This window comes from Bos taurus, chromosome 7, assembly GCF_002263795.3.
Source record: "Bos taurus isolate L1 Dominette 01449 registration number 42190680 breed Hereford chromosome 7, ARS-UCD2.0, whole genome shotgun sequence".
Lineage (NCBI taxonomy): Eukaryota > Metazoa > Chordata > Mammalia > Artiodactyla > Bovidae > Bos > Bos taurus.
In genome coordinates this window covers 38,017,020-38,043,473 of record NC_037334.1, presented here as the reverse complement: position 1 = coordinate 38,043,473, position 26,454 = coordinate 38,017,020, and the positions used below count along the sequence as shown (strand labels likewise).

General features: G+C 48.7%; 1 protein-coding gene across 4 annotated transcripts in view; it reads right to left on the bottom strand.

Moving 5' to 3' along the window:
- CDHR2 (cadherin related family member 2) overlaps positions 1-18,898 on the bottom strand; it is a 44,813-nt gene extending 25,915 nt beyond the window's left edge. For 2 of the 4 annotated variants that reach the window (XM_010807129.3, XM_059888091.1), the window contains exons 1-4: positions 18,794-18,877; positions 15,837-16,089; positions 3,776-3,842; positions 3,433-3,504 (exon numbers count right to left, since the gene is read on the bottom strand). In XM_010807129.3, the coding sequence (XP_010805431.2) occupies positions 3,433-3,504; positions 3,776-3,842; positions 15,837-16,055 (358 nt within the window). In that variant the 5' untranslated portion in view covers positions 16,056-16,089; positions 18,794-18,877. Of the gene's footprint in view, positions 1-3,432; positions 3,505-3,775; positions 3,843-15,836; positions 16,090-18,793 lie in introns of those variants that run through there. The other 2 variants (XM_005209136.5, NM_001192304.3) reach the window with 2 other exon arrangements.
- Between the last annotated feature and the right edge of the window lie 7,556 nt (positions 18,899-26,454).

Here is a 26,454-nt window from a genome sequence, read left to right as displayed (position 1 = left end):
TTTTTAATTACGGAAGAGGCCCACAAAGGCAAAAATGCTAGAATGGTGACATGATGGCGGGGTCAGCCTGCAGCCTGAGTGTCCCAGGGAACCAGCTTGCTCCCTCTTGCCCACGATGGCCCTTCAGGCACAGTCTGGGCCACACACCTGGAGCCTGCTCTTCTTTGATCAGTCTTGCCTCTTCCAGAAACTCCTTGGGAAGCTCGGTCTCTCCCCACCCAGGCCCCCTCCTCCAGGAAGACCATCAGACTAGAAAAATGTTGCTGTCTACATTGTGTTTACTCTGCCATGAGACACACTGTTAATTTAATGCATGCTGGGATGAGGGTGGGGAGTCATTCTGTGTTAAGCAACTCTCTCAAACATAAGATACATCCTGACTCAGAAATGTCAAGGTGTAAACTGACATGGCTCTTATACTCAAGGAAATATGGGAGGTGAGTGGGTGTGTATAAATTTTTCTCTGTACACGTGTCCATGGTCACAGAAAGATGGATCAGGGAGAAAACGCTTTTCTAAAAGTCTGTCTCAAAAAAGTCAAATGTAACAGATAATAAGAGCTATAGAAATAAAAGACATATATTAGGTCTCTGTCACTAAAGTTGAATTTGATATTTAAAATACAATGTATTTTTTAAAGTCTGGAAAAAAAAAAGAGTCTGCCTGACAAAACTAAACTATTAAACAGTGTTAGTGTCAGGAAAACAGGTCTTATGCAGGATGGAGAGTGACTAGAAGGGGAGAGAGGGGTTGAGGTGTAGGTGTTCCTGGCAGTTGAAGTGAAAGTGGCTCAGTCGTGTCCAACTCTTTGCAACCCCACGGACAGTAGCCCGTCAGGTTCCTCTGTCCATGGGGATTCTCCAGGCAAGAATACTAGGGTAGGTTGCCATGCCCTCCTCCAGGGAATCGTCCCAACACAGGGGTTGAACTCGGTCTCCCGCATTGCAGGCAGATTCTTCACCATCTGAGCCACCAGGGATTTACATGTGGTAATTCAGTGTACCTCCCTGTACATTTACATATACTATACTTCAAAATAAAAGGTCTAAACAACATTTTTTTAAAACCTGACTGAAAATGCTTTCTCATCCCTAGAGAACCATGGAATTCATCTCAGAAAGGAAAAAATTGCCCTTTGGTTTAAGAAAGCCCAGAGAGGGGCCCCGGGGTTACAGAAGAAAAGACCCTTGGACTTCCCTGGTGGTACAGTGGATAAGAATCTGCCTGCCCATAGGGGACACGGGTTTGATCCTTGGTCTGGGAACAGTCCACACTCCAAGGAGCAACTAAGCTTGTAAGCCACAACTATTGAGCCAGCCTGCTGCAACTGCTGCAGCCTGCGTGCCCAGAGCCTGTGCTCCGCACCAAGAGAAGCTCCACAGTGAGAAGCCTGAACTCCACAATGAAGAGTAGCCCCCTCTTGCCACAACTAGAGAAAGCCTGCATGCAGCTACAGAGACCCAGCACAACCAAAATATATACATAAGTTAATTATATATTTAAAGAAGACCCTCATTTGGTCTGGCAGAGATCATACTTGATTTTAAAGGGTTACCGAAGAGAATGGAGATCATGAGGGCATTTGCGACATTTGTTTGGAAGGGTGTGTGTGTGTGTGTGTGTTTATCCATGACTAAACACCTATGAAAGCATATGTAAAATATCATTAACACCTATATACTACTTCTCTGTTGCATTCATAGATATCAAATAGTTTAACCTCAGCCCAGTCCTCCAGGGAGGATTATGCCATCTCGGGATTTAATGAGACTATCACCTCCCTCATCTTGGCCTCTAAATCTTTATTAATATAACCCTTATGCTGTCCTGACAACCACATGCAAATGGATGTAGCCTTTGTGGCTGCTAAGCCCATCACCCACCCTTTCTTCGTGTACCCAGACCTGGGCTTCTGGATCCCAAGGCAGGCTCTGGATTTCAGCCTCCTTGATGCCGTCTCTTGTGTCATCTGGTAGATTTAGATATCTGACACTGCAACAAAGACTAAATTGTCCCCCAGTATTCAAAGAGAAATCCCCTTTTCTCTCAGACTAATAGAACCCCGGATTTTGAGCCGGGCACATGGGTAACTAAAGTAACAAAGCCCTCATTTCTCCAGCTGCCTTTCAGCTAGGGCATGAGGCTAAGTTCTGGCCAATGAGATGTGAGCAGAAGTAACATGCATGAAATCTGGAGGCCTGTCCTTAGGAGAAAGAAGTGAGCCTTCCTGGCCCTTTCCTCCCCCAAGTTCTCACTGGAATAGGGTGTGACACTAGCCATCTGGGACCCTGTGGATGAAGTCCATGCCACAGGGGAGGCAGAACCTAGAAATGGAAGGAGGGTCCCTGACACCCAAAGCAGAGAGCAAGAGCCAGCTTGACTGAACAGACCCTCCAACAGCCCTGACTCACTGTTCTTGGAGACTATGTAAGAGAATAGTAAACATTGACCTCGTTTATACTTCTATTATTTGGGGTCTGTTATGTGCAGCTAGGGCTTCCCTGGTGGCTCAGACAGTAAAGAATCTGCCTGCAGTGCAGGGGACCTGGGTTCGATCCCTGCATTGGGAGGGTCCCCTGGAGAAGGGAATGGCTACCCACTTCAGTATTCTTGCCTGGAGAATTCCATGGACAGAGGAGCCTGGGGGCTGCAGTCCGTGGATCACAAAGAGTCATACACGACTGAACGACTAACACTTTCTGCGCAGCTGACCCTATATCCCAGTGAATACAGCCATCCATCCTTTCAGCTTCTTCAACCCCCATCCTGCCTGCTGGGAATTTGGCATCCAGTCCCTGTGGCTTCATCCAAAACAATGCTTTGTGAACGTCATTCACTCCTGTGCACTGCCAAGATCTTTACTACCAACCATGTCTCATTATTTATGACCCTCCTTTTAATTGACTTACTATTTTATGTAAATACATTTATTTTAGAAGCGAACTTTAGATTGTTACTGTACGTGGAAAACCTGTCTCACTCGCCACAGATGGAAGGTAACTCTACAAAGACAACAAAAGCAAAGCAAAGGTGTCGACTTGTGATGAGATGTGTCCGTGAAAGGCGCTGAGCCTCAAGTCTTCTGTCTGTCTGTTTAAGAAAAAGAAAAAAATAGCAAGGGATGGAGAGAGATGAGCAAGTGAGAGAGATAGAAGAAAAATAATGGTACCGAATGGATACTTTCTCCCTGGGAAAATCAGAAAGCCTGAAAGAGATGGGAAACAGGAGGGGTGTTCTCTTGGGTGGGTCTTAATTATTTGATGCTGTGTGAGGGTCTTTGACCAAAAAGCTGAAAAGAAGAAACTTCTGGAACCATCTTTGGGCCATGAGGTGCTGTGGAGCTGCAGGGATGGGGAGCAAGCCCACAGGGGACCCCGGGCCCTCTTATGGGTGAGGGTTTGGCACGATATGGGCACAGGAACTTGTACTCACCCACTGGCAGATCTTCAGGCAGGCTCACCGTTGACATGTTGGACGCGAACATTGGGGCCGTGTTGGCTGCCACTGCAGGGACACGGGGTGCGGGAACATCTGGACACCTCTGGAAAGACTGAACCCCATCTACCCCCACGGGAGCCCTTACCAGTCCCAGGCCAGCCTTCAGCCCAGCTCACCAGTCTGGGGCTGGATTCCTCCCCAGGCCTCCCCAGGGTAGACAAGCATAGAGCTGGGCCGTAGCAGCTAGGTTTTTGCTGATGGAGCAGCAGCCCGCCCTTCTAGAGGGTTCTGCTGAGGACCCCCAGGTTAGTGCTGATGGGAGAGGGGAGGTACCTACCAGACACCACAAGGGCAGGAAACAAGAGGCAGGACAGCCACGGCCACCCCATCATGTCTGGAGGGACCTGCGGGAAGAGACGTCAGGAAAGCGGCACTGGAGCCCAGGCCTCCCTCCTCTGGTGGAGCCTTGTCTGTGGGTCCAGCCCTGGCCCACTCATCATCATCACTCAAGGTTCTCCCCCAGGCCCCTATCAAATGCTGCCCATTTGCCAGATGTGCCCTGGGAGGGGAAGTGGGGGTGTGGCATGAGAGGGAGGGCAGGGTAGCTGAGCCTGGTCTAGAGCTTCAGCCTGAGACTGAGCCTGAACTTGACCCCAGAGTTCAGGGCCCACTGTGTAGCAGGCATGGCCCCAGGTATATTGGATGCATAATCTCCTTATTCCTACAACGACAAAGTGACTGCTAAAGAACCAAGTCTGAGAGAGGAGGGGGCTTGCCTGAGGCCACACAGAGTCAGCGTCAGACCGTGCTCTGAACACAGGTCTTCGGACTCCAGAATCCATTCCCTCAACCACTATGCTGCCCTGCCTATTTGAAGTGTCCAAGCTAATGCTGCTGCTGCTGCTGCTAAGTCGCTTCAGTTGTGTCCGACTCTCCAAGCTAATAGTGTCCTTCAAAATCAGGGGCCTAGAGAGGCACTGTGACTTGTCCAGGACCATCCAGAGACTCTGTGGGTGGGCAGGGTCCTTTGTCCTACTTGCTGACCCAATAAATAGCTGCCTTGGCATCCTTTCTCAAAGTGTGCTCCACAGAACCCCAGCCCTGGAAGATGCCGCATAGTAGAAGGGGGCCCGGGTCAAGTCAGCATGGGAAGGACTCTGTGCTCCTCTTGCTGACTGAGAGCTGGGCAGGGACCATTGGAAGACCCTGCCTGGCCCAGTCTTCTTGGTCGCCTTATGTTGATGAAGCTGTCCTTCATCCAGGAAGAGGGGGACTTGGATTCACTATCATCAAGAGACGCCTGAAGTGCCAAGGTTCTTTCATCCCAAAAGATGATGGATACCAGAGCCAAGGGAGAGCAAGATAGTCCCACAGATGTTTCTTGCCCTCTGTCAGGAAAGTGTGCTGCATGCCTGCATCTGTGCAATTATTCCATAAAACAGGACGTTGTACTGTATAGCCTTTTGTGCCTTTTGAATTGTTTGCTAAGTGAATACGTGAACTTTTCCGAAGATAAATTGAAGCTGTAAAGTGCACAAAACTATGGCTGATTCATGCTGATGTTTGGTAGAAATCGATGCAATAGTGTAAAGCAATTATCCTTCAATTAAAAATAAATGAGTGCGTGTGTGCTAAGTCACTTCATTCGTGTCTGACTCTTTGTGACCCCGTGGACTGTGCCCTGCCAGTCTCCTCTCCATGGGGATTCTCCAGGCAAGAATACTGGAGTGGGTTGCCGTGCCCTCCTCCAGGGGATCTTCCCGACCCAGGGGTCAAACCCACATCTCTTGCATCTCCTGCCTTGTCAGGAGGGTTCTTTACCATTAGGGCCACCTGGGAAGCCCTAAAAATAAATAAATAAAAATAAAAGTACACCAAAGAACACAGTCATTGTCAGTCACCCTAACTGGGTCCCAGGCAGCTCCCTGTCCTGCCCCAGTGCGGCTGAGGCCAGTGGCCTGCCATTTTCCAGAGGAGCCTGGCTCCAAAGCTCTGGGAGAACCAAGAAGGAAGGACCCCGACCCACAGTGGACTCCATATGACGGGCCGTCCGTGGGGGGCAGAAGGGCTTCCAGAGCTGAACCTTTACCAGAAACCAGAAGGCCTCTCCCTCCCACTGCCCAACCCTCCTTCTGAGTTCCCACCTCAGGGACACCCACTTCCCCATCACCCTTGATGCCCCCTCTTCTGAATGCCGTGCATTCAATCCAATTCCTGCAACTCTTACATTTATTCTCCATCCTACAGCAGGCTTCTTCTCTCCCCGGCTCAGCCCTCCTCAAGGGCTCCTTCCCTTCCTTCTCTTTAATCCAGTCCTCTCAACCAAAATTATCCCTCCTCACTTCCTCTAATCACCTCCCTCACCTGCTCCAAACCTTACAATGGCTCCTTTTGGCAAAGTGTACAAAAGGGCTTCCCCGGGACCATCCACACCCTGAGCACTGCCACCACTGCCCTCCCTGCCCCCCTCACCCCGCCCCCAGCTTCCTCTCTAGCCATGCCCTGCCTCCCTCCCTCACACCTCTCCCTACAGAGCCCACTCTGCTTTCCCTCACTCTGCATATGAAGTGTCCTCTTTCTGGAATGCTCTCCCTCTCCTTACTGCCTGGTCCTCCCTGGTGAGCAGTTCCAAGATTATGTTCCTCCGGACACTCCTGCAATATTCCAGGGAGGGGCTGAATTCCTATGCCAGCTCAGAGACCGCATGAGGTGCTGCTCAGATCCCAGCCTGAACTCTGTGGCTCTCGGGGCCCATTATCTTTTTGCAGATCAGCCTCTCCCTTTCAGACTGGGAGAGATGTGAAGGTAAGGTCCAGGTCTGATTCATCTCTCTGATCACAGGACCGAGCCCAGGGATGAGCCCACAGCAAGCTCAGGGGGCATTTCTGAATTGAATGAATGAGTGTGCCAGTGAATCACTGTAACCCCGGTGGCCTGACGTGGAACACACCTGAGAGAGGGGGCCAGGTGTGAGAGGTAAGCATATAGGCTAGAGAACTTGGGTGCAAATTCAATGTAATCTTGGGCAAGTAACTTAACCTTTCTGGGCCTCAGCTCCCCTGTCTGTAAACTGGGAATAATAGTAGCACCTCCAGTACAGGGTCTGTGGGAGGCTTCCACTGTGCCTGGCTCAAAGTAAGTGAGCCAAAAACGTCAGCAATTTTTTTTTCTTATTATCGTGGAGGAATAAAGGCACACCTCATATTCTGCCCTGGCCAGCCTTGGTCACTTCATAAGCCCCTCTCAGTCAATAGCCCTGAGACAGCCAGAGGGACCCTGGCTCCAATCTGGCTACTCTCTTCTGGGCTTGGCTTGCTGCAACCTGCCATCCAGTTCTAGCCTGAGCCTTCCCCCTTTAACTCAGAGTTATCTTTGCCCCCACTTTGCCCAGACCTGCTGAGGCATTGACAGGGTTGGTAATTTTAAGTATCTGCTAACAGGACTTCCTGAGTGATCCAGTGGTGAAGAATCCACCTGCCAATGCAGGGGACACTGGTTCAATCCCTGGTCTTGGAGGGTCCCACATGTTGCAGAGCAACTAAGTCCATGTGTCAGAACTACTGAGCCTGTGCTTCAGAGCCCAAGTTCTGCAACAAGAGAAGCTATCACGATGAGAAGCCAGTGCACCACAACAAAGCTTAGCCCCTGCTCGCCACAACTAGAGAAAGCCCACGCAGCAACGAAGACCCAATGCAGCCCAAAATTAATTAATTAGTTAATAAAAGAAACAGAGAGAGAATCTACCTTCCAAAGCAGGGCACATGGGTTCGATCTCTGATTGGGGAACTAGGACCACATGCCATGGAGCAACTGGGCCCATGCAGCCTGGAGACCACATGCCACAATAGAGAGCCCATTCACCACAAGGAAAGATCTTACATACCTCAACAAAGATCCCACGTGCTGCGATTGAGACCTGACACAGCCACATGAAAAAAAAATATGCTGACATTCCGGTGCACCTACTATGTGCTGAGTACCCTGATCTATCCATTCATTCCCCTAACAAATACTTATTGGCTGTCCCAGATCCACTATGTGCCAGATCTTGTTCTCAGCACTGGGTATACAATGGTGAGTGTAACAGTCAAGGCTTCCCTGGTAGCTCAGATGGTAAGGAACTTGCCTGCAATGCAGGAGGTCTGGGTTCATTCCCTGGGTTGGGAAGAGCCCCTGGAGAAAGGAATGGCAATCCGCTCCGATATTCTTGCCTGGAGAATTCCATGGACAGAGGAGACTGGCGGGCTACAGTCTATTGGGTTACTAAGAGTCTGACGACTAACACTTTCAATTTCAAACAAGCAAGGAAAATATTGTCTAATTGTTTACTGCATTAAGTGCTATGAAGGAAGAGAATTCGGGCATTGTGAGGGTACAGTAAAGGGACACGACTTCAGGCGGTCTGGCAGATCAATTGGGCTGTAGACTTTTTAACATTCCTCCTAGCAGTAGATGAGAACGGCTCCACTTGAATATGATGCATTCATGGTGTTTTTTTTCCCTGTATTTTATGATTTGACATCTCAGAGGCCTTGCTGATCTGGGAGGGGCTGCCTGCCCATCTCAGGGCTAGGTAACTCCTAGAGGTAACAAATGATTTGCCTGCATATAAACCAACCAATTCAAAGCCTGTACTCCCAACTGCCGCCTTTATCAACTCTCACACACCAAGTCAATATTCCTGGGGCTTTAAATCTCCCCAGCGCCAGGTACTAGATGACTAAGGGTGACTCCTATGAGCTGCCAAAATTAGTCAAACTGTCCAATCTTGAGCCTATTCAGCTGCTTAACCTACAGCTTCCTTCCCACCTTCCTTCTCACGGAAAACACAGTAAGCACTCTGAGCCCTGCTCTCCCCTGGCCCCTCCTGCCTCCTGGCTAACCCTGGGGCTTCCCCATGTGGCCCAGCATGGTCTGGCAGCCCCTTTCCTCTAGGGAACAGTGAGTAATAAAATCTTCCTTCAATGGGTTTAGCTTCTCCAGGTCATCACTCCATCATCTGCATAAATTAAAAATCTCAGGAAATTACCTGGCAGTTCAATGGTTAGGATGCCAAGCTTTCACTGCTGAAGCCCTGGGTTCAATTCCTACCCAGGGAACTAAATTGCCACAAGTCATGCAGCACAGCCAAGAAAGAAAAGTCCCACAAGAATATACAATGGAAAAAAGACAGTCTGTTCAATAACCAGCACTGGGAAAATTGGATAGGTACATGTGAAAGAATGAAATTAGAAAATCCTCACACCATGTATAAAAAATAAACTCAAAATGGATTAAAGACCTAAATGCAAGACTGGAAATCATAAACCTGCTTGTAAAAAAACATAGGCAGAACACTCTTTGACATAAATTGTAGCAATATTTTTTGGATCTGTCTCCTAAAGGAAACAAAAGTAAAAATAAACAAACAGGACCTAATTAAACTTAAAAGCTTTTGTACAGAAAAGGAAACCATGTGATCTTAGTTCCCCAAAAAGAAAAGAACGTATGAAATAGGAGAAAATAATTGTAAATGATGTGACTGACAATGGTTTAGTATCCAAAATACATAAACAGTTCACACAACTTAATATAAAAAAAAAAAACAATTAAAGAATGGGCAGAAGATGAGAATAGACATTTTTCCAAAGAAGACATACAGATGGCCAATAGGCACACAGAAAGATGTTTGGTGTTGAGCATCATCAGATTAATGCAAATTAAAGCCACAATGAGATATCACTTCACAACTGTCAGAACAGCTATCATCAAAAAGAACACAAATAACAAATGTTGATGAGAATGTGGAGAAAAGGGAACCCTTGTACCCTGTTGGTGGGAATGTAAATTGGTACAGCCATTATGGAGTACAGCATGGAGGTTTCTCAAAAAATTAAAAATAGAACTACCATATGATCGAGAAATTCTATTCCTGAGGATATATCTGAAAAAATGAACACTAATACAAAAAGACAAATGCAACCCAATGTTCACAGCAGTATCACTTACAATTGCCAAAACATGGAGGCAACCTAACTGTCCATCAACAAACCACAGATGAATGAATAAAGATGTGGCATATATATATGTGGAATACTATTCAGCCATAAAAAATAATGAAAACTTGCCATTTGCAATAACATGGGTGGACTTGGAGGGTATTGTACTAAGTGAAATGTCAGACAGAGAAAGACAAACACTATACGATATAGAATTTAAAAAATAAAACAAACTAGTGAGTACAACAAAAAAGAAACAGATACAGGGACCAAACTAGTGTTTACCAGTGGGGACAGGTAAGGGGAGGGGCAAGAAAAGGGTAGTGGATTAAGTACAAACTACTAGGTAGAAAATAAATAAGCTAAAAGGATATATTGTACAATACAGGGAATATAGCCAATATTTTGTAATAGCTAGAAATGGAATATAGATTTAAAGATTATGAATTACTATGTTGTATATCTGAAACATATAATATCGTACATCAACTATATCTCAATTAAAAAAATAAAACTCCTACATGTTTTATGATTAAGACATCTGGGCAGGTTCACTGACTGATCAATAGAATATTGATTCTATGGTGCCAGTTTCCAGACCCAGGTCTCATGATATTGGGAGTTTCCCCTTCCTGCCTCTTGGAACACTCACTCTTGGGACTCAGCAGCCATGCAGTATGGGATCCCAAGCAGCTCTGTGAAAAGGTTCATGTGGAGAGGAACCAAAGCGTCTGGCCTCCAGGCCCTTCAAGCTCCAGCTGACAGGCAAAGCCCACCTACGTAAGCAAACCATGCAAGTGAACCACCCTGAAATGGTCCCTCCTACTCCATGAGCCATCCCTGCTGAGCCCTGTCCAAATGGCAGATTCCTCAGCATAATAAATGACTGTTGTTGCTGTTTGCCAGTGAGCCTTGGTGTGGCTTGTTTTGCAGGAGTGGATAATGGGAACACATGGGGTGGAGTCTTGAGGAGGTGAAGAGTCAGCAGAGATATGAGGGGTGAGAAGAGATGTTGTGTGAGGCATGGTGCAGGGAGGTTCCTGTTAAACATGGACAGTTCAACACCGTCCTTCCTCTTGAAACCCCACTAAAATGATGGTAAAGAGTTTAGAATTGGAATGAATTGATGAGAGATGATCACCTTATCAAGCTAATGATGGTTCACACCAGAGTAAGGATGGGGGTAAGGAGCACCCACAGGCAGTGAAGTGAAAGTCGCTCAGTCATGTCTGACACTTTTCAACGCTATGGCCTGGAGCCCCCCATGCTCCTCTGTCCATGGAATTCTCCAGGCAAGAATACTGGAGTAGGGTGCCATTTCCTTCTCCAGGGGATCTTCCCAGCCCAGGGATTGAACCCAGGTCTCCTGCATTGCAGGTGGAGTCTTTACTGTCTGTGCCACCAGAGAAGCCCAGGAAACAAGCTCAAAACCACAGCAAGCCTGTAGGATGGAAGCTTAGGACCCTCAGAAGCAGAGGTGTGGAGTGGCCTGGAGGCAGGAGACTCGCTGCACAAGAAGCAATTAGATTCCAAACATTACTTCCTCATCCCCACCCTAGAGCACAAGGAGGCTGCTTCCTGGGGAGCTTGAATCAGACAGATCTGGATTCAGGGACCCTTGGCCTGGTGGAGATAGGGGCACCATAGCAAGACAGGGCGTTAAGTGAAAGAGCACACTCTAAATGGTGACTCCCTCAGCTCCTTTCCCCCAATCAGTCCCAAGAGCACTGACCAATATGACCTCTCTCCCAACAACCAGAAATAAAAAATTAGAGAGAGCTGACCCACCTAAGAGAAAACCCCTACAGATTCTGAAATGGGGGGCCTCTTGGATCCTTCCACATCCAGGAAGCAAGTCCCACAGGTCCCCAGTCAACTTTGTGGAGTCTCCTTCTTAGTTAGAGCCAGGGTGCTGTACTAAAACTGCCATCTTTTCAGGAATTTTGCAAACTGATTGGGATTATGTCGCAGCTTGAAATCAGCAGGGATGGAAGTATTTACACCATGGAAACAAGCAAGCACATCAAATCATGGAAACCTGCTAAAAAAAACCCAGACACTGAAAAATCCAAACCAAATCAAACAAAAATGTGGAAATAAAGTCCTGAAATGTGAGGTCAAGTGGGCCTTAGGAAGCATCACTATGAACAAAGTTAGTGGAGGTGATGGAATTCCAGTTGAGCTATTTCAAATCCTGAAAGATGATGCTGTGAAAGTGTTGCACTCAATATGCCAGCAAATCTGGAAAACTCAGCAGTGGCCACAGGCCTGGAAAAGGTCAGTTTTCATTCCAATCCCAAAGAAAGGCAAGGCCAAAGAATGTTCAAGCTACTGCACAGTTGTACTCATCTCACACACTATCAAAGTAATGCTCAAAATTCTCCAAGCTAGGCTTCAACAGTACGTGAACTAAAAACTTTCAGAGGTATAAGTTGGATTTAGAAAAGGCAGAGGAACCAGAGATCAAATTGCCAATATCTGTTGAATCATCAAAAAGCAAGAGAGTTCCAGAAAAACATCTATTTCTGCTTTATTGACTACGCCAAAGCCTTTGACTGTGGGGATCACAACAAACTGTGGAAAATTCTTAAAGAGGTGGGAATACCAGACCACCTTATCTGCCTCCTGAGAAATCTGTATGCAGTTCAAGAAGCAACAGTTAGAACCGGACATGGAACAACGGACTGGTTCTAAATTGGGAAAGGAGTAAGTACATCAGGGCTATATGTTGTCACCCTGCTTATTTAACTTATATGCAGAGTATATCATGAGAAATGCTGGGCTGGGTGAAGCACAAGCTGAAATTAAGATTGCCAGGAGAAATATCAATAATCTCAGATATTCAGATGACACCACCCATATGGCAGAAAGTGAAGAAGAACTAAACAGCCTCTTGATGAAAGTCAAAGAGGAGAGTGAAAAAGTTGGCTTAAAAACTCAACATTCAAACAAGATCATGACATCCAGTCCCATCACTTCATGGCAAATAGATGGGGAAACAATGGAAACAGTGACAGACTTTATTTTCTTGGGCTCCTAAATCACTGCAGATGGTGACTGCAGCCATGAAATTAAAAGACACTTGTTTCTTGTAAGAAAATCTATGACCAACCTAGACAGAATATTAAAAAGCAGAGACATTACTTTCCCAACAAAAGTCCATCTAGTCAAAGCTATGGGTTTTCCAGTAGTCATGTATGGATGTGAAAGTTGGATTATAAAGAAAACTGAGCACCGAAGAATTGATGCTTTTGAACTGTGGTATTGGAGAAGACTCTTGAGAATCCCTTGGACTGCAAGGAAATCAAACCAGTCAATCCTAAAGGACATCAATCCTGAATATTCACTGGCATGAAGGACTGATGCTGAAGTTGAAGCTCTATACTTTGACCACCTGATGTGAAGAACTGACTCATTAGAAAAGACCCTGATGCTGGGAAAGGTTGAAGGCAGGAGGAGAAGGGGACGACAGAGGATGAGATGGTTATGTGGCATCACCAACTTGACAGACATGAGTTTGAGTAGGCTCCAGGAGTTGGTGATGGACAGGGAAGCCTGGCGTGCTGCAGTCCATGGGATGGCAAAGAGTCGGACACGACTGAGCGACTGAACTGAAAGCAACTCAGAGGCTGGTTTTTGTTCTAAACAGTGTAGTATTATTTGAAATGTTTACAATAAATATTCATGTTACTTGGATAGGGAGATCACTGTTACAGGGTTCTTCCAGGTTGTATGAATAATACAAGAGATGGCCCCAGAGCAGATGAGAATGAGGTATGTCCCAGGAATTGAAAGAGGGACTGTGAGGGTGGAGCACAGGGACAGAGTGGAGAGGGTGGGAGATGGGGTTGGAGAAGGAGACAGGGGCCAGATCATGCTGGGCCCTGTAAGACATGTTTTGTTTTATTACAAGATAAACAGAAGCTTGTTCCAGGGGAGCAGGGGAGTGACAGCACTCATTTACTTCTCTTAAAGATCTTTTGGCTTCTGTGGGCCAGTGGACTGAAATGGTGTCCCAGGGCTGGAGAGGAAGGGTGAGAGTAGAGATATATTTTGGAGACTGGATGTTAGGAAGTCACATAATTTAATTTACTTTAGCGGACAGAGAAACTGGGGCTCAGACTGATCCGCTGAGGATCTCACAGCTAAGAGTGAGTGGGATTCAAACAGAGCTCTCCAAACTCAAGGCCCCCATCTCTTCTGTGCACAGAGGGAAGGGTGCAGCCCTCCCCTTTCCCCCAGATCCCAGCACAAGAGGAAAACCCCTGTTCAGCTATGGACTCAAAATCTTTAAAACATTTGCCTTCTTATATCCAGTAATCTAACTAATCTAAAATAGAGAAACTTTTTGCAGAAAAGTTGTTCCTCACAAGCGATGATTTCTAACCTTGGAAAGTGGAAGTAACCTACACATGAAACACAAGCAAATGCTAAGAAAAACATGGTCAAGCCCTTGGCAGAATGTTTGGCAGCCTTTAGACATCACGGTGATGAACAGCAAACGTTGCCACGAAAGGAACGCCTACGATGTGCCAGACCCTGGGCTGGGTGCTGTTTAATTCTCACAAGAACATTTCAGGGTAGAAACCATTATACCCACATTACAGATGGGGAAAGTAAAGCTCAGAGGAGTGAAGAGCCTTGGTTGTGCTCACAGAACTGAGAAGCTACACAGCTGTGCTGAGCAGTTCCCTGAGCTTCCCTGAGCTTGCTTCTTCATCTGTAGAACGGGAATGATACCTCCAATAAGTGGTAATTTGGGTGGGGGCAGGTAAATGGCAGTAGAACACGCCAGCTCAGTGCCTGGCATACAGTAGGTGTTTGGCAAATGCAAATCCTTTCTTTTGCATCTTGTGGGCCCATCTTCACCTTCTGACTGCTACTCCCCATGTGGTCACCACAGAAACTGCTCCCATCTCCCTCCGTGCCCCCAACCCTGGCCATGCCCTGAGATCGAGTGTAAACGTCAAAAACAGGGCAGGGCTGTTCTTGTGGATGATGCCAAGGACTATATTTCTGGGTCATTATCTGCAATGGAACTCTGGCCAGTGCCCCTGGGGAAGCAGCTGTGAAAACCCCTGGCTTGCCAAGGTCCCCAAATATGATAGCTGGGGACAACCCACGTGCAGGACAGCAGGGTTACGCTCAGCCAGGTTGGGAAATGCAGATGGACCTGGTTTCTTGGGAGGAGTTAATAAGCCCTCAGTCCTCAGAATCTTGAGTGCTGAGCCACAGTCATCAGCGAAACAAAGATTATTCCATGTGAGGTGCTGGCATGATGGAGGTGGGACTCAGGTCCGGGCGGCGCTAGTGGTAAAGAAGCCGCCTGCCAGTGAGGGTGGACATAACAGCCATCCCATCCCTGGGTCGGGAAGATCCCCTGCAGGAGGGCATGGCAATACCCCAGTATTCTTGCCTGGAGGATCCCAAGGACAGAGGAGCCTCGCGGGCTACAGTACATAGGGTCGCACAGAGTTGGACACGACTGAAGCAACTTAGCAGCAGCAGCAGCGCATGCATGCACATAGTGAGGAACAGGTGGCCTGGGGGCCAGCTGGGGACAGGGATGGCAGAGGGGACAGAAGTGGTGATGGTGGTAGGGATGAGGTGGGGATGGATTCAACAGTGACCCTAGTGGTGATGCGGGGGTCGGGGGGATGCGGTTGGAGCTGGTGGCGGTGATGGTGGTGGGCTGACAGAGGAGATGAAGACAGATTAGGGTTTTGGTGATGCTGACAGGTTCCCAGCATCCATTGTATGAACAAAATTCAGGGCACTTAACCCTGCCTGGATGAAGCTAGCCCCGGCACCCCCTTGGGGGTGTGATCTTGAACTTAACCCCCTCACCTCTTTTTCTCTCTCCATTGCCCTCCTTTAGAGGTGAACTCAGAGCCACAAAACCATTTGCCAGTAAGTGTGCACCTCACCCAAGTTGAATAGCAATTAGAAGAGACTCCTGCCCTGGGCTCCAGTCCCGAGGGGAAGGGAACTGGCCGGGATGGCCAGCTAGAACTTTGCACCCATTACCACTGAGTTCTTAGCACACCACGGTCCTAGACAGGAAGGGACGTGACTCAGTAACAGGATCAGAACCCAGAGCAGGACCTGCGTGCTGTCCTCTGCTAGGCTTCTGGTTTTCTCTTTCCCTTCGGCCATGCCCTCTGCACAGGCCTGTGCAAAGCCCCGGGTTCCAGGCAGAGGCAGAACAGCCTTAATTAGGGGCTTCATTCTGCAGGGTCCCTGAGACTCCACCCCCACGTCCCCTTCTCACATCCAGCTCTACTCATCTTTCATCAAAATTTCTTCTGACACCCCCTCCCATTCTCACGGGCCCTCAAGAAGCCTGTGACCCACCCTCAGAGCAGTGTGACCTGTTACATTTGGGTAAGGCACAAAGTCTTTCCCCTGAGTTGAACCTGCCTCGTTCCTGGGGAGGGAAGAGAGGGCTGTCAAGCCCTTTAGGCCTGAGTCCCAGGGAGGCTCGGGCTCCTGCTCAACACGCCACTCCACCCCTCTGCCTCCGCGGTCCAGTGCTCCTTCTCCCTGCCATGCCAGGGCCCTGGGTTTCACGGAGTCTTGCCTCCTCCTCGTCACGGGAGACACACGCTCACGATAGACACACGCTCGTCTGATCATCATGAGGCCAAAGTTCTAACAATCTGGATTCGGTCACCTGAGAAAAATGCACAAAGCCTGTGTGAGCTTGGAAGGCACAGGCTAAACCTGCCCCAACAGGGAGCCTTCCAGCGTCACTGGCTCAGCCACTCCCATGCTCAAGCCTCTGCCATGGCTCCTGCTGGCTGCGGAACCCACTTCCTGTCTCTCCCCCAGGCGCCAGGCAAGCAAGCAGGGCCTCACAGCCGCTGGCTCCATTCACCCTTGCTCTCCAGGCATCCGATCCTCAGGCCACACCTGTTTTCCCTCTTCCAGATATTTGCATATACCCTTCCCTCCGCCCAGAACACCTTCCCCAGTCTTCTGCCTATGTGCAGATTCTGTCTATCCTCCAAGGCCAGGTTAGGTGTGGAGCCAAGAACAGGCGTTGGCGGCCCCTGCACTGGCCCCTAAGCTTCTGGTAGTCAGCAGGAGTAAGAGACAGAGCAGGCAAAGATGAACAGGAAGTGAGTGGAGCAAAACAGATAACCAACGAGGACCTGCTGTACAGCACAGGGAACTATGCCCATATATTCTGTGAAAGCTATAAGGGAAAAGAATATGAAAAAGATTACATATATGTGTGTATGCATGCATGCTCAGTCATGTCTGACTCTGCAACCCAATGGACTATGGCCTGCCAGGCTCCTCTGTCCAGGGGCTTCTTCAGGCAAGAATACTGGAATGGGTTGCCATTTCCTTCTCCAGGGGATCATCCAGATCCAGGGATCGAACCCATGTCTCCTGCAGCTCCTGTATTGGCAGGCGGGTTCTTTACCACCCAGCCACCAGGGAAGCCCCATATAAAGATTTTTATGTATATATATCTGAATCACTTTGCTGTATACCTGAAACTAATACAACATTGCAAATACTATACTTCAATAAAAAAAAAGAAGTGAATGGAGTCGCCCAAGGGCCTGACTGGGGAGGGGACCCAACAGAGTCCTGGCCAGTCCCTTCCCCAGGCCTCAACTATGCTTGGCAGCCCCAGGCAGAAGCCTGAGAGTGAAGGAGGGCTCAGCCTTCTTCAGGGCCCAGTCCCTGTACAGCTGAGCCCAGGGCTCTGCTTTGCTCCTCTCTGCCTCTCAGTTTGCCTTCTGAAAAATAGGACTAGGTACATTCTAGAAATTACAGCTTCACTTCCCCCAACCCCTCTCCCCGACATCCCTCTACTCCTCCCCTTTCCCTACCCTCAAAAGGTGCTTGAGAAGGGTTCACAGAGGACGCAGAATTAGAGTGACTCTGGCCTCCACCCTCTGAAATGTGCAGACCCTTGGGAGTCGTGTTGGGTTGGAAGAGGCGTAGCCACCCCCGCGGCAAACAGCTCTCAACAGCCCACAGCTCCAAGACATTTTAGAATTTGGAGGTACTGGGAATGGGGACCCCAAGACAGCCTGGAGGTCTCCCTCCAGGAGGGCCAGATAGGGAGGTGGCCCTCCTCGCCCACAGGCCCATCCCTGTGGGCTGGCCCCACCACCAGCCATACCACCATCTCCAACTGACCGCAGACTCCCACTTTTGCTTTCTCGCCTTCCTGTTTATTTCTCATGGATATTTCCCATCTGTAAGCAATCAACATTCCAGGGTCCAGGTGAGGAAACCATAGTCCAGAGAAGCTCAGAGAGGGATGCCCCAGAGGTTAGGCCCAGACTGGTTCCCAAACCAGGATTCCCTGGCAAGCCTTGGTCTGGGGTCCACTTGATGCCATCAGGACCCTCCTGCCCCAGCTCCAGGCTGCTTCCCTGGCAAACACACATGGAATCAGATGGCCCTGAGTTTTGATCACCGCAGTTCACAGGCCCCAGACCTGCCCTCATCCTCCTGCCTCAGTCTCCTTCCTGAGAAACAGGATTTGGAGAAGAACCAGAGTCCACATAGGGGTATGGCCTGTCTCCATCATTTGGATTTCAGCGTTTTCCAGGCCCCTGCTTTCTGTCTAGTGCCCCAACCCAGCAGTTCCTGAAGAGGCCCAGGCCCGGCCCAGCTCTCAGCTGTCTCTACCTGGTTCCCCAGGTCAAAGCAATGTATCAGGGCCTCGGCATGTGCCAGAGCTTGGGGGGAGGGTGCCTGTAGTGAGTAACGGCTGGACACTTCCTAGTCCAGCTGAGGTGGCACCGAGCTTTGTTACTGATCACAGGCCAAATTCCTTGGGGCTCTCCAGGGTCTTTCCTGCACTATAACCATCCCCATTCTACAGATGAGGAAACTGAGGCCCAGAAGAGTCACGGAGCCCACTCAAAGTCAGGAGGGAACTGGAATCTGAACCCAGGCCGTTGGAGTTGGAGCCCAGTCCTTCTTCCCTGAGCGCTAGTGCTGCCTGGCTCAGCCACCATGTCTTCAACCCCTCAAGCTTCCCATGAAAGGGGCCTGAGGCAGCTGAACTCACTTCTCTAGGGGACCTGCCTCCCTTCTGTCCTGAGAAGAAACCTGTTGGATCCAAATCGCCTAAGGCCTTGGAAGGAAAGGGGGCCATCAGGGTCTTGGGAATAAGTGTTACTAGCTCTACACTGCAGAAGACACCGAGGCCCTGTGGCCAGGCTGGGACTCACTCCAGGTATACCCACCTGGGCCCCAGTGCTCACTTCCTCCACCCAGCGCCCCCACCCAGCTGAGGCGGAGACCCCCACAAAGCTCACCGCGGCCCCAGCAACCCCACTCGGTCCATAACCCTGGCCGGGAGACCCCGCACCCCTGCTGCAGAGAAGCTGTGCCATCCCTACCTGCGCCCCCAGGAGGGGCCCCGGAGGCAGCAGATGTGTGCTGGGGCCAGGTGGGCACCGTCTGGGGCCTGCCGTGGCACAGTCAGCAGACTTTGGCACCATCTCCACCTCCCCTGAGAAATCATTAACCCTGAGAGAGACCACACCTCTGGGGATGGGAAAGACTACTCAGGAGGACCGGGCCACAGCTGAAGAGGGGGTACTAGGGCACGACTGAGGCGAGGACCCCCTGCTCCCAGGCCCAGAGGCCTAAGACCCGAGAGCCAGCGCCCAGCAGAGCCGAGCCCACAGGAGGTAGGAACCGGGCCCCGGCCCTGGGGCACCTGTGTGTGGAGGCGGGTGACATCTGGGCCCTCCATATCCTCCCTGCTACAAGATCCCTCAGTGGCAGAGGACCTGTGAGGGAGGTGAGAAGGGAAATAGGTTCTGGGAGGGAAGTAGTAAAACAGTGTGATAATCCAACATGAGGTCTTCAGAGAGCAGTGAAGGCAACTGTGATGGATGCCCTCCTTTGAGGCCCCCACCCTCCCCCAGGGTTCATCCACCCCCACCCCCACCCCCACCCCACCCCACCTGAGCTGATTTTAAATCACTTCCCCTCCCTGAGCCACAGCCAAGCTGCCTGTTTCTGGCCCATGGGGGGCTGTGTCCTCCTACCCTAGGGGCAGGCAAGGGCGGCCAGGGAGACCCTCAGGCCAGGAAGGGCATTCAGTGAGGCCAGGAACAACCAAAAGAGACCATAAGATGCAAATATGCTCTCAGTTCCAGGAAAGTCCTGGGGGGAGGAGGTCGTGCCGCTTGAGAGGAGCTAGAATCAAATTCATTGAGCACCCACAGTATGCTTTATCTCCAACTCAGTGGACATGGGGACAGGGAAGCCTGGCGTGCTGCAGAAAAGGATCATGGGGCTCAGAAAGGAGAAGTGACCAGAAGCCAGGAACTGGCTCTGACCACAGCATCAAGGCCTTCGATGAGGGAAGAGTTCTCCCGGTCTGCCTCACCCCTCCCCATGTCTCCTCGCCCAGCAGGGCATCCTCCACACTTCCTATCCACCCCCTGTTCTGGCTGCCCAGCAGCTCTTCCGGCTTCCCTGGTGACAAGACCCAGTTTTCCTCTGTGGAACCTCCTCACCTAACCCCTCCTTACCCTCAGGGAGGGCGTATGATAAGGCCAGGCACAGCACCTCCCTGGCCAGAGCTTCTGGTTTGGGTTTGGGCATGTGACCAAAACTGGGTCAGATAGAACTGATGAGACTCAAATAAAAGACTTTTGTTGGAACTGTTACGAACAAGAACCTCATTCCTCCCCGCTGGGATGTCCAAGTCTGAGAAAGTGACTTCCAACAGCTGTCTGTCTTACTACCACGAGGGAAAAGGCTACTGAGAAATAACCCAAGACTGCGTTAAAACAGAACTAAAAAATGGAGACAGATGAATTCCTCATGACTTATGCGAGCCCCTAGATATACCCACACCTGAAGCCATCATAAGACTCTTCAGTTACAGAATCAATACATTGCTTTTTCTGCTATGTCTGGTTGAATTAATCTTTCCTGATTATAGTGCCCTTGAGGCAGGAAGTTCCTCATCCCTACACCACCCTACCCAGATGCTAAGGAAGAGGCACAGACAGAGTTAAGGTAAGAGAGAGAAGAGTTTGAACCTGGTTTGGCCAACTCCCTGTTAAGCCTCCTGGAGTTCCCACTTCTCCCCGTAGCATGCTATTGGACATCTGCATTCATAATTTGGAGAGAATAGTATTACTTACTTCATAGGATTCTTGTGAGGATAAAACCAGATCACTGAACTACTGTTCCTGGCATGGGGCCTGGAACACAGCATGGACCCCGCCCACCAGTTGTCTGAGCTCCCAGGGCATTGAATCCGTAGCTTGCCCAGCAACATGCCACTATCCCGTCATCATCCTGGGTGGCCTTCTCCTCGTGGGCAGGACTCACACTTGACTTACACTCAATAGATATATGTATCAGGCAGTTATGATATGACAGACACTTTAACAGAATGTTTGTTTCCCAAATCCCCAATTTTAAAACAAATTATCAAAATACATATGCTGTGTGCACACCCATGTTCATAGCAGCACTAGTCACAATAACTAAAACACGGAAACAATCCAAGTGTCCATGGACAGATGGGTTTGTTGTTGTTGTTGCTCAGTCGTGTCCGATCCTTTGTGACTCCATAGACTGCAGCACACCAGGCTTCCCTGTCCTTCACCATCTCCTGGAGGTTGTTCAAACCCAGGTCCATTGAGTCAATGACGCCATCCAACCATCTCATCCTCTGTTGTTCCCTTTTCCTCCCGCCTTCAATCTTTCCCTGTATCAGGGTCTCTTCCAAAGGGTCATCTCTTTGCATCAGGTGGCCAAAGTATAGGATGAGTAAGCAAAATGTGGTCTATACATACAATGGACTATTAGCCTTAAAAAGGGAGAGAATTTCAACACATTGTGATATAAATGGACCTTGTTATGCTAAGTGAAACGAGCCAGTCTCATAAAGACACAAATTGATTCTACTTATTGGAGCTATTTAGAATAGTCAAAATCGCAGACAGAAAGGAGAATGCTACTTACCAGGGGCCAGAGAGGGAGGAATGGGAAGTAATTGTTCAGTGGGTATAGAGTTTCAGTTTTGTAAGGTGGAATGAGTTCTGGAGATGAATAGCAGTGACATACAACAATATGAGTGTCCTTAATACAACTGTATATTTGAAAATGGTTAAGATAGTAAACTTAATATTATTTATTTTACCATAATTTTTTAAAATTGGAAAAATATGTGCTACAATAAACTTAAAAAGTGAAGAAACCTGGATGAAGGAAAAAACAATTAAAAAAACGAGAAGTTAGCCCCTATAGAGTCCATAAAACATTTAAATATTTGCCTTGACATTCCAGATAATTGTCAGAGGTGGGCCATGAATTGGGTTCTGAGCCTCCAAGCAGGCAAGGCAAAGAGGGAAACACGATCTGGGATCCATTAAGCCCAACATCCATCCAACACACATACATAGTATATATGTATGTGAGAGAGAGAAAGCTCACTAGGATCTGGGAGTTGTGGTGCAATTCCAAATACCTAATAGGTTTTACCTCTTGTGTGTCTCCAAGAAAAGGATGCTACAGGATGTTGGATGGCACTGGACATGACTATTAAAATGTAGTTGCTAAGAAACCAGGTTCAGGATCAGGGGCTGAGTTCAATTGTAATGAGGCAAATTACAGAATCTCCCGAATCCTCAGTTTCCTCATCTGTAAATTATGGGTAATATATGAAACCTACCTCAGAAGGTGGTGGTAAGGATGAAAATGAAGTCATGCGCTTAGAGTGACAACGACCAACACAGAGAGAAGGCTCACAGAATGTTAGTTTTGTAATGGTGTGGTGCGATCACTAGGGGCCTAGTTGGTAGGAGGAGAGATGGGCACCTCTGCCCAAGGCTCCAGGCCCATCCCGGACCAAGGGAGCTAGCCTGGTCTCTCTGCCTAGGACCAGGTAGGAAAAACCCCAGCCCCGGCCCCTGCCCTCGTTCCCTGCTCTGACCCCGGGGGCCAACAGCTCTGAGTCACTGCTCTGGCCCTTACAGGGTGTGTCCTGGCCTTCCCAGACCTTTGGCCAGTGTGTGGATGAGCCAGGTGTGGCCAGATGCTGCCTTTTCCATCTCAAGTGCACCTGTCTGCCTGCCATCAGGTGATCTGAGAAGTTCACTGGGCTCTGGGTTGTAATTGACCCAGGTCTGTGTCAGTTTCGGGGAGTGAGTGGCAAGTGGCCAGGCACAAAATAGGCCTAAGAGGTCAGAATATGAACTCAGATGACCTAGGTCCTAATCGTCTCCCCACAGCTTACCAGCTGGGGGCCTTGGGCAAGAGAGTTCATCTCCCAAACTCCAATGTCCTCATCTGTAAAATGGGCACAACTGCAGAAGCCAACCCTTAGGTTTGTTATAAAAAATAAGCAGGAAATGCGCTAAAGCACTGGGGCTTCCCGGGTGGTACTAGTGGTAAAGAAACTGTGTAAGCTGTGCAGGAGACACAAGAGACATGGGTTTGATCCCTGGGTTGGGAAGATCGCCTGGAGGAGGGCATGGCAACCCCCTCCAGTATTCTTGACTGGAGAATCCCATGGACTGAGGATCCTGGCCGACTACAGTCCATGGGGTCACAAAGAGTCAGAAGCAACTCACACACACATGCACTGAAGCACTAGCACAGGGCAAGTGACAGAGAGGAGGTAGCAATTTGGACCCACACCAGGGTTTCTTCATAGCCACTGTCTCAGGTGCGTGGTTTTTAAAAGCTTTTTTTCCTTTAAATTATTATTTATTTTTGGCTGCCCTGGGTCTTCGCTGTGGCGCACAGGCTTTCTTTTGTTCGGGCAAGCAGAGGCTACTGTTGGTTGTGGTGCACAGGCTCTAGGGCACAGAGGCTCAGTAGTTGCCGTGCACGGCCTCAGTTGCTCTACAGCATGTGGAATCTTCCCAGACCAGGGATCAAACCCGTGTCCCCTGCATTGCCAGGTGGAGTCTTAACCACTGGACCACCAGGGAAGTCTCTCTAAAAGTTTTGATCAGAAAAATTTCTCGTTGCTTGTCTTTTCTGGCAGTCTACTCTGTGCACTCACTCTGTGCTCAGAAATTGATCAAGTTGAAATCAAGCCCTGACTTGTCCTGTGGTGTCTGGCAAGTCATTCCTCTCTGAGCTACAACTTCATCTGAAACATGAAGTGCCCCGCTCACACCTCAACAGTGTATGGCTTCAGAGGTGACCTGGAGAGCCTGGGCTGGGTGTGTCTCTTTGCTGTGCATGTGTCCAACCCCCTTCTCAACCTTCCAGCTTCACACACTTTTGCAGAATACAAGTTTCCTTCATCACTCTGTCTTACAGCTGAGGAACCAGCCCAAGGTATTAATATATAAACAGCCCCTTGGTGTCAGACTCACGACCTCCCATCCTAGAAATAACTTGAGGACCCATGAGACCAACTCCTCACCCCTCCAAACCTCTGAGCCCCTTCCCAGAGCACATATTCTCTCCAAAGGACCCCTTCCACAGGGCTGCTCTGCCACAGTTTGCACAGCTCTAGTGATGGGGAGCTCACCTCTTCCCCTGACCTCCACTCCATGGCCCCATCTGTATTTGTTTTTATGGAGTTGAGGGTTGCCTGACCACTTCCACTGGGCTTGAGTTCAGGGAGTAACAGGCCCCACTTCCCCTCTCTGCTCTGCAACAACTTCCCTAGAGCCTTCCCTCAGGTTCTTCTCAACACTCTTCACCACCACCATCCTGGGAAGGTGTCACAGCCAGGAAGACCTGTGCTCCCATTCCAGCTCTTCTCAGCCTCAGTTTCCACATCAGGAAAATAGGGGGAAGTAAAATAACACGTGGCTGTCTCTGAGATGGAACAGGCCTCTGAGCCCCCAGGAATGCAACCTGGTGTCACATGGCCCTCCTGGGGTCCCCTGCCTCTTCTGTGTCCCTTCAATGGACAGGAACTGATTGGTCACCTTGTCCAGGCACTGTGCTTGGTGGGGGACACTGGCCGGGAGGGACAAGCATCCCTGCCCCCACAGAGGGAAACTCTGTGTGACAGCAGAGTGGGTCAGGCTACAAGGAAGGAAAGGGAAGCCCAGGGAGAGGGAACAGTGTGTTCAAAGCCCCACTAAGGAAAGAACCTGGCTCCTGGGAGAACTGAAAGATCAAGATCCCTGGAACTCAGGGATCATTTCTTCAAAGGATTGAGTGTCAAAAACCATTGCACATTCATACAATAAGTTGCTAGCCATCAAGTTAGAGAAGAAAGTAAAACAAAATAAATGAACAACAACAAAAACCTGCCTGTGTTCATTGCAGTATTATTCACAATAGCCAATACTTGAAAACAACCTAGGTGTCCAGGATGGATGAAAGAATAAGCTGTGGTATATACATATATACATAGACACACAATGGAATATTCCTCAGCCATAAAAAATAGAGAAATCTTGCCATCTGCAACTACATGGACAGACCTGAGGGGCACCATGCTAAGTGACACATGCTAAACAGGGACACATGCTAAGTGAAATAAGTCAGTTAGAGAAAGGCAAGTAGTGCATGATCTCATTGATACGTAGAACTTTTTTTAAAGTCAAATACATAGAAACAGATTGTAGAATGGTGGTTGCCAGGAGCTGGGGGGTGGGGGAAACCAGGAAGTGTTGGTCAAAAGATACAAATTTTCAGTTACATAAGATGAGTAAGTTCTGGGGATCTAATGTACAGCAAGGTGACTATAGTCAATAATACTGTATCTACCTTGAAAGTTACTATTGAGAGTAGCACAAAACAACCACAAAACAAAAAAATGGTAACTATATAGGTGAAGGACCTGTTAACTAACATTATTTAGGGAAACGTTCTGCAGTATATACATGTATTGAATACTGTACACCTTAAACTTACAAAACGTTATATGTCAACATTAATCAGATCTCAATAAAGCTGGGGGCAAAAAAAGAATAGACTATTGATATCACCACAGGTTGGATCTCAAAAAACATGATGAAATGAATGAAAGAAGACAGCATTTACACAGAGAGTTATTCCATTGATACAAAGTTCTAAACACAAGAACAAATCTATAGTGTCAGGAACCAGATTCATAGTTATGATTGCAGGAAACTGACTTGGAGAGGGTAAAAGGGAACTTGCCAGAGTGATGAAAATGTTCTAGATCTTGATCAGATTTTAGTTATACAGAGGTATACATTTATGAAGAATGTACAAGTAAGATTTATTTTACTGTATAGCTACAAAGTATATCCTAAATTAGGCTTTAATGTAGTTCGTATTTAAAAAGAAAAAAAACAAAACATATGTTTGCTAAAGGATGAACCAGAGTGAGGTAGAAAGCAGGTTCTGGATGCCAGGCCTGGACAGAAATCCTGAGCCCTGTCACTTCCTAGCAAAAATCCCTCAGCTCGCTATACTTTTGAATTTATAAAACAGGGACACTAATAATATTCCCACACTAGATAGAACTCAACAAAAGTAAGCTTTAAAAAATAAGGTGGCCTCGAGGCTGCGGGCCCTCCCTCGGCAGAGTGTGCCAAGTCCTGGGCTGGGGAAAGAGGGCAGCCTGTGAGAGTAAGGTCTGCAGGGACTACAGCTCCCAGCACGACCCTGATGGAGCGGGGCACGATGGGAGTTGTAGTCCTAGCCGGCTAATTACCCCCTAGGATGCAGTCTGCGGGGATGCCCTCTGCATCCCAGGCCTGAGCAGGTATTCTCACTTTGGTCTAGGCTGGCTGTAGCAATGGACAGAAGCATTCTCTTGTCACTAGTCTCCCTACATCCCGAAGAAGGTTATCATCATTCCCATTTCACAGAAGAGGAAACTGAAGCTCAGAGAATGACCCACAGAGAGGAACCAAGATCTGCTGACCTCAGAGTCTTTGCTCTTTGTATGTAGATCCTTGACACCTTCTCGCCCGCTCTCTCTCTCTTTCTCTAGCGCGCGCGCGCGCACACACACACACACACACACACACACACACACACACACAAATTCCGAAGCTGAGTGAGGGGAACAAACTCTCCGCAAAGCAAAGGGTCTTTCAACGGCCACAGGCTCGTATTATCTTTCCTATTTAGTCACTCA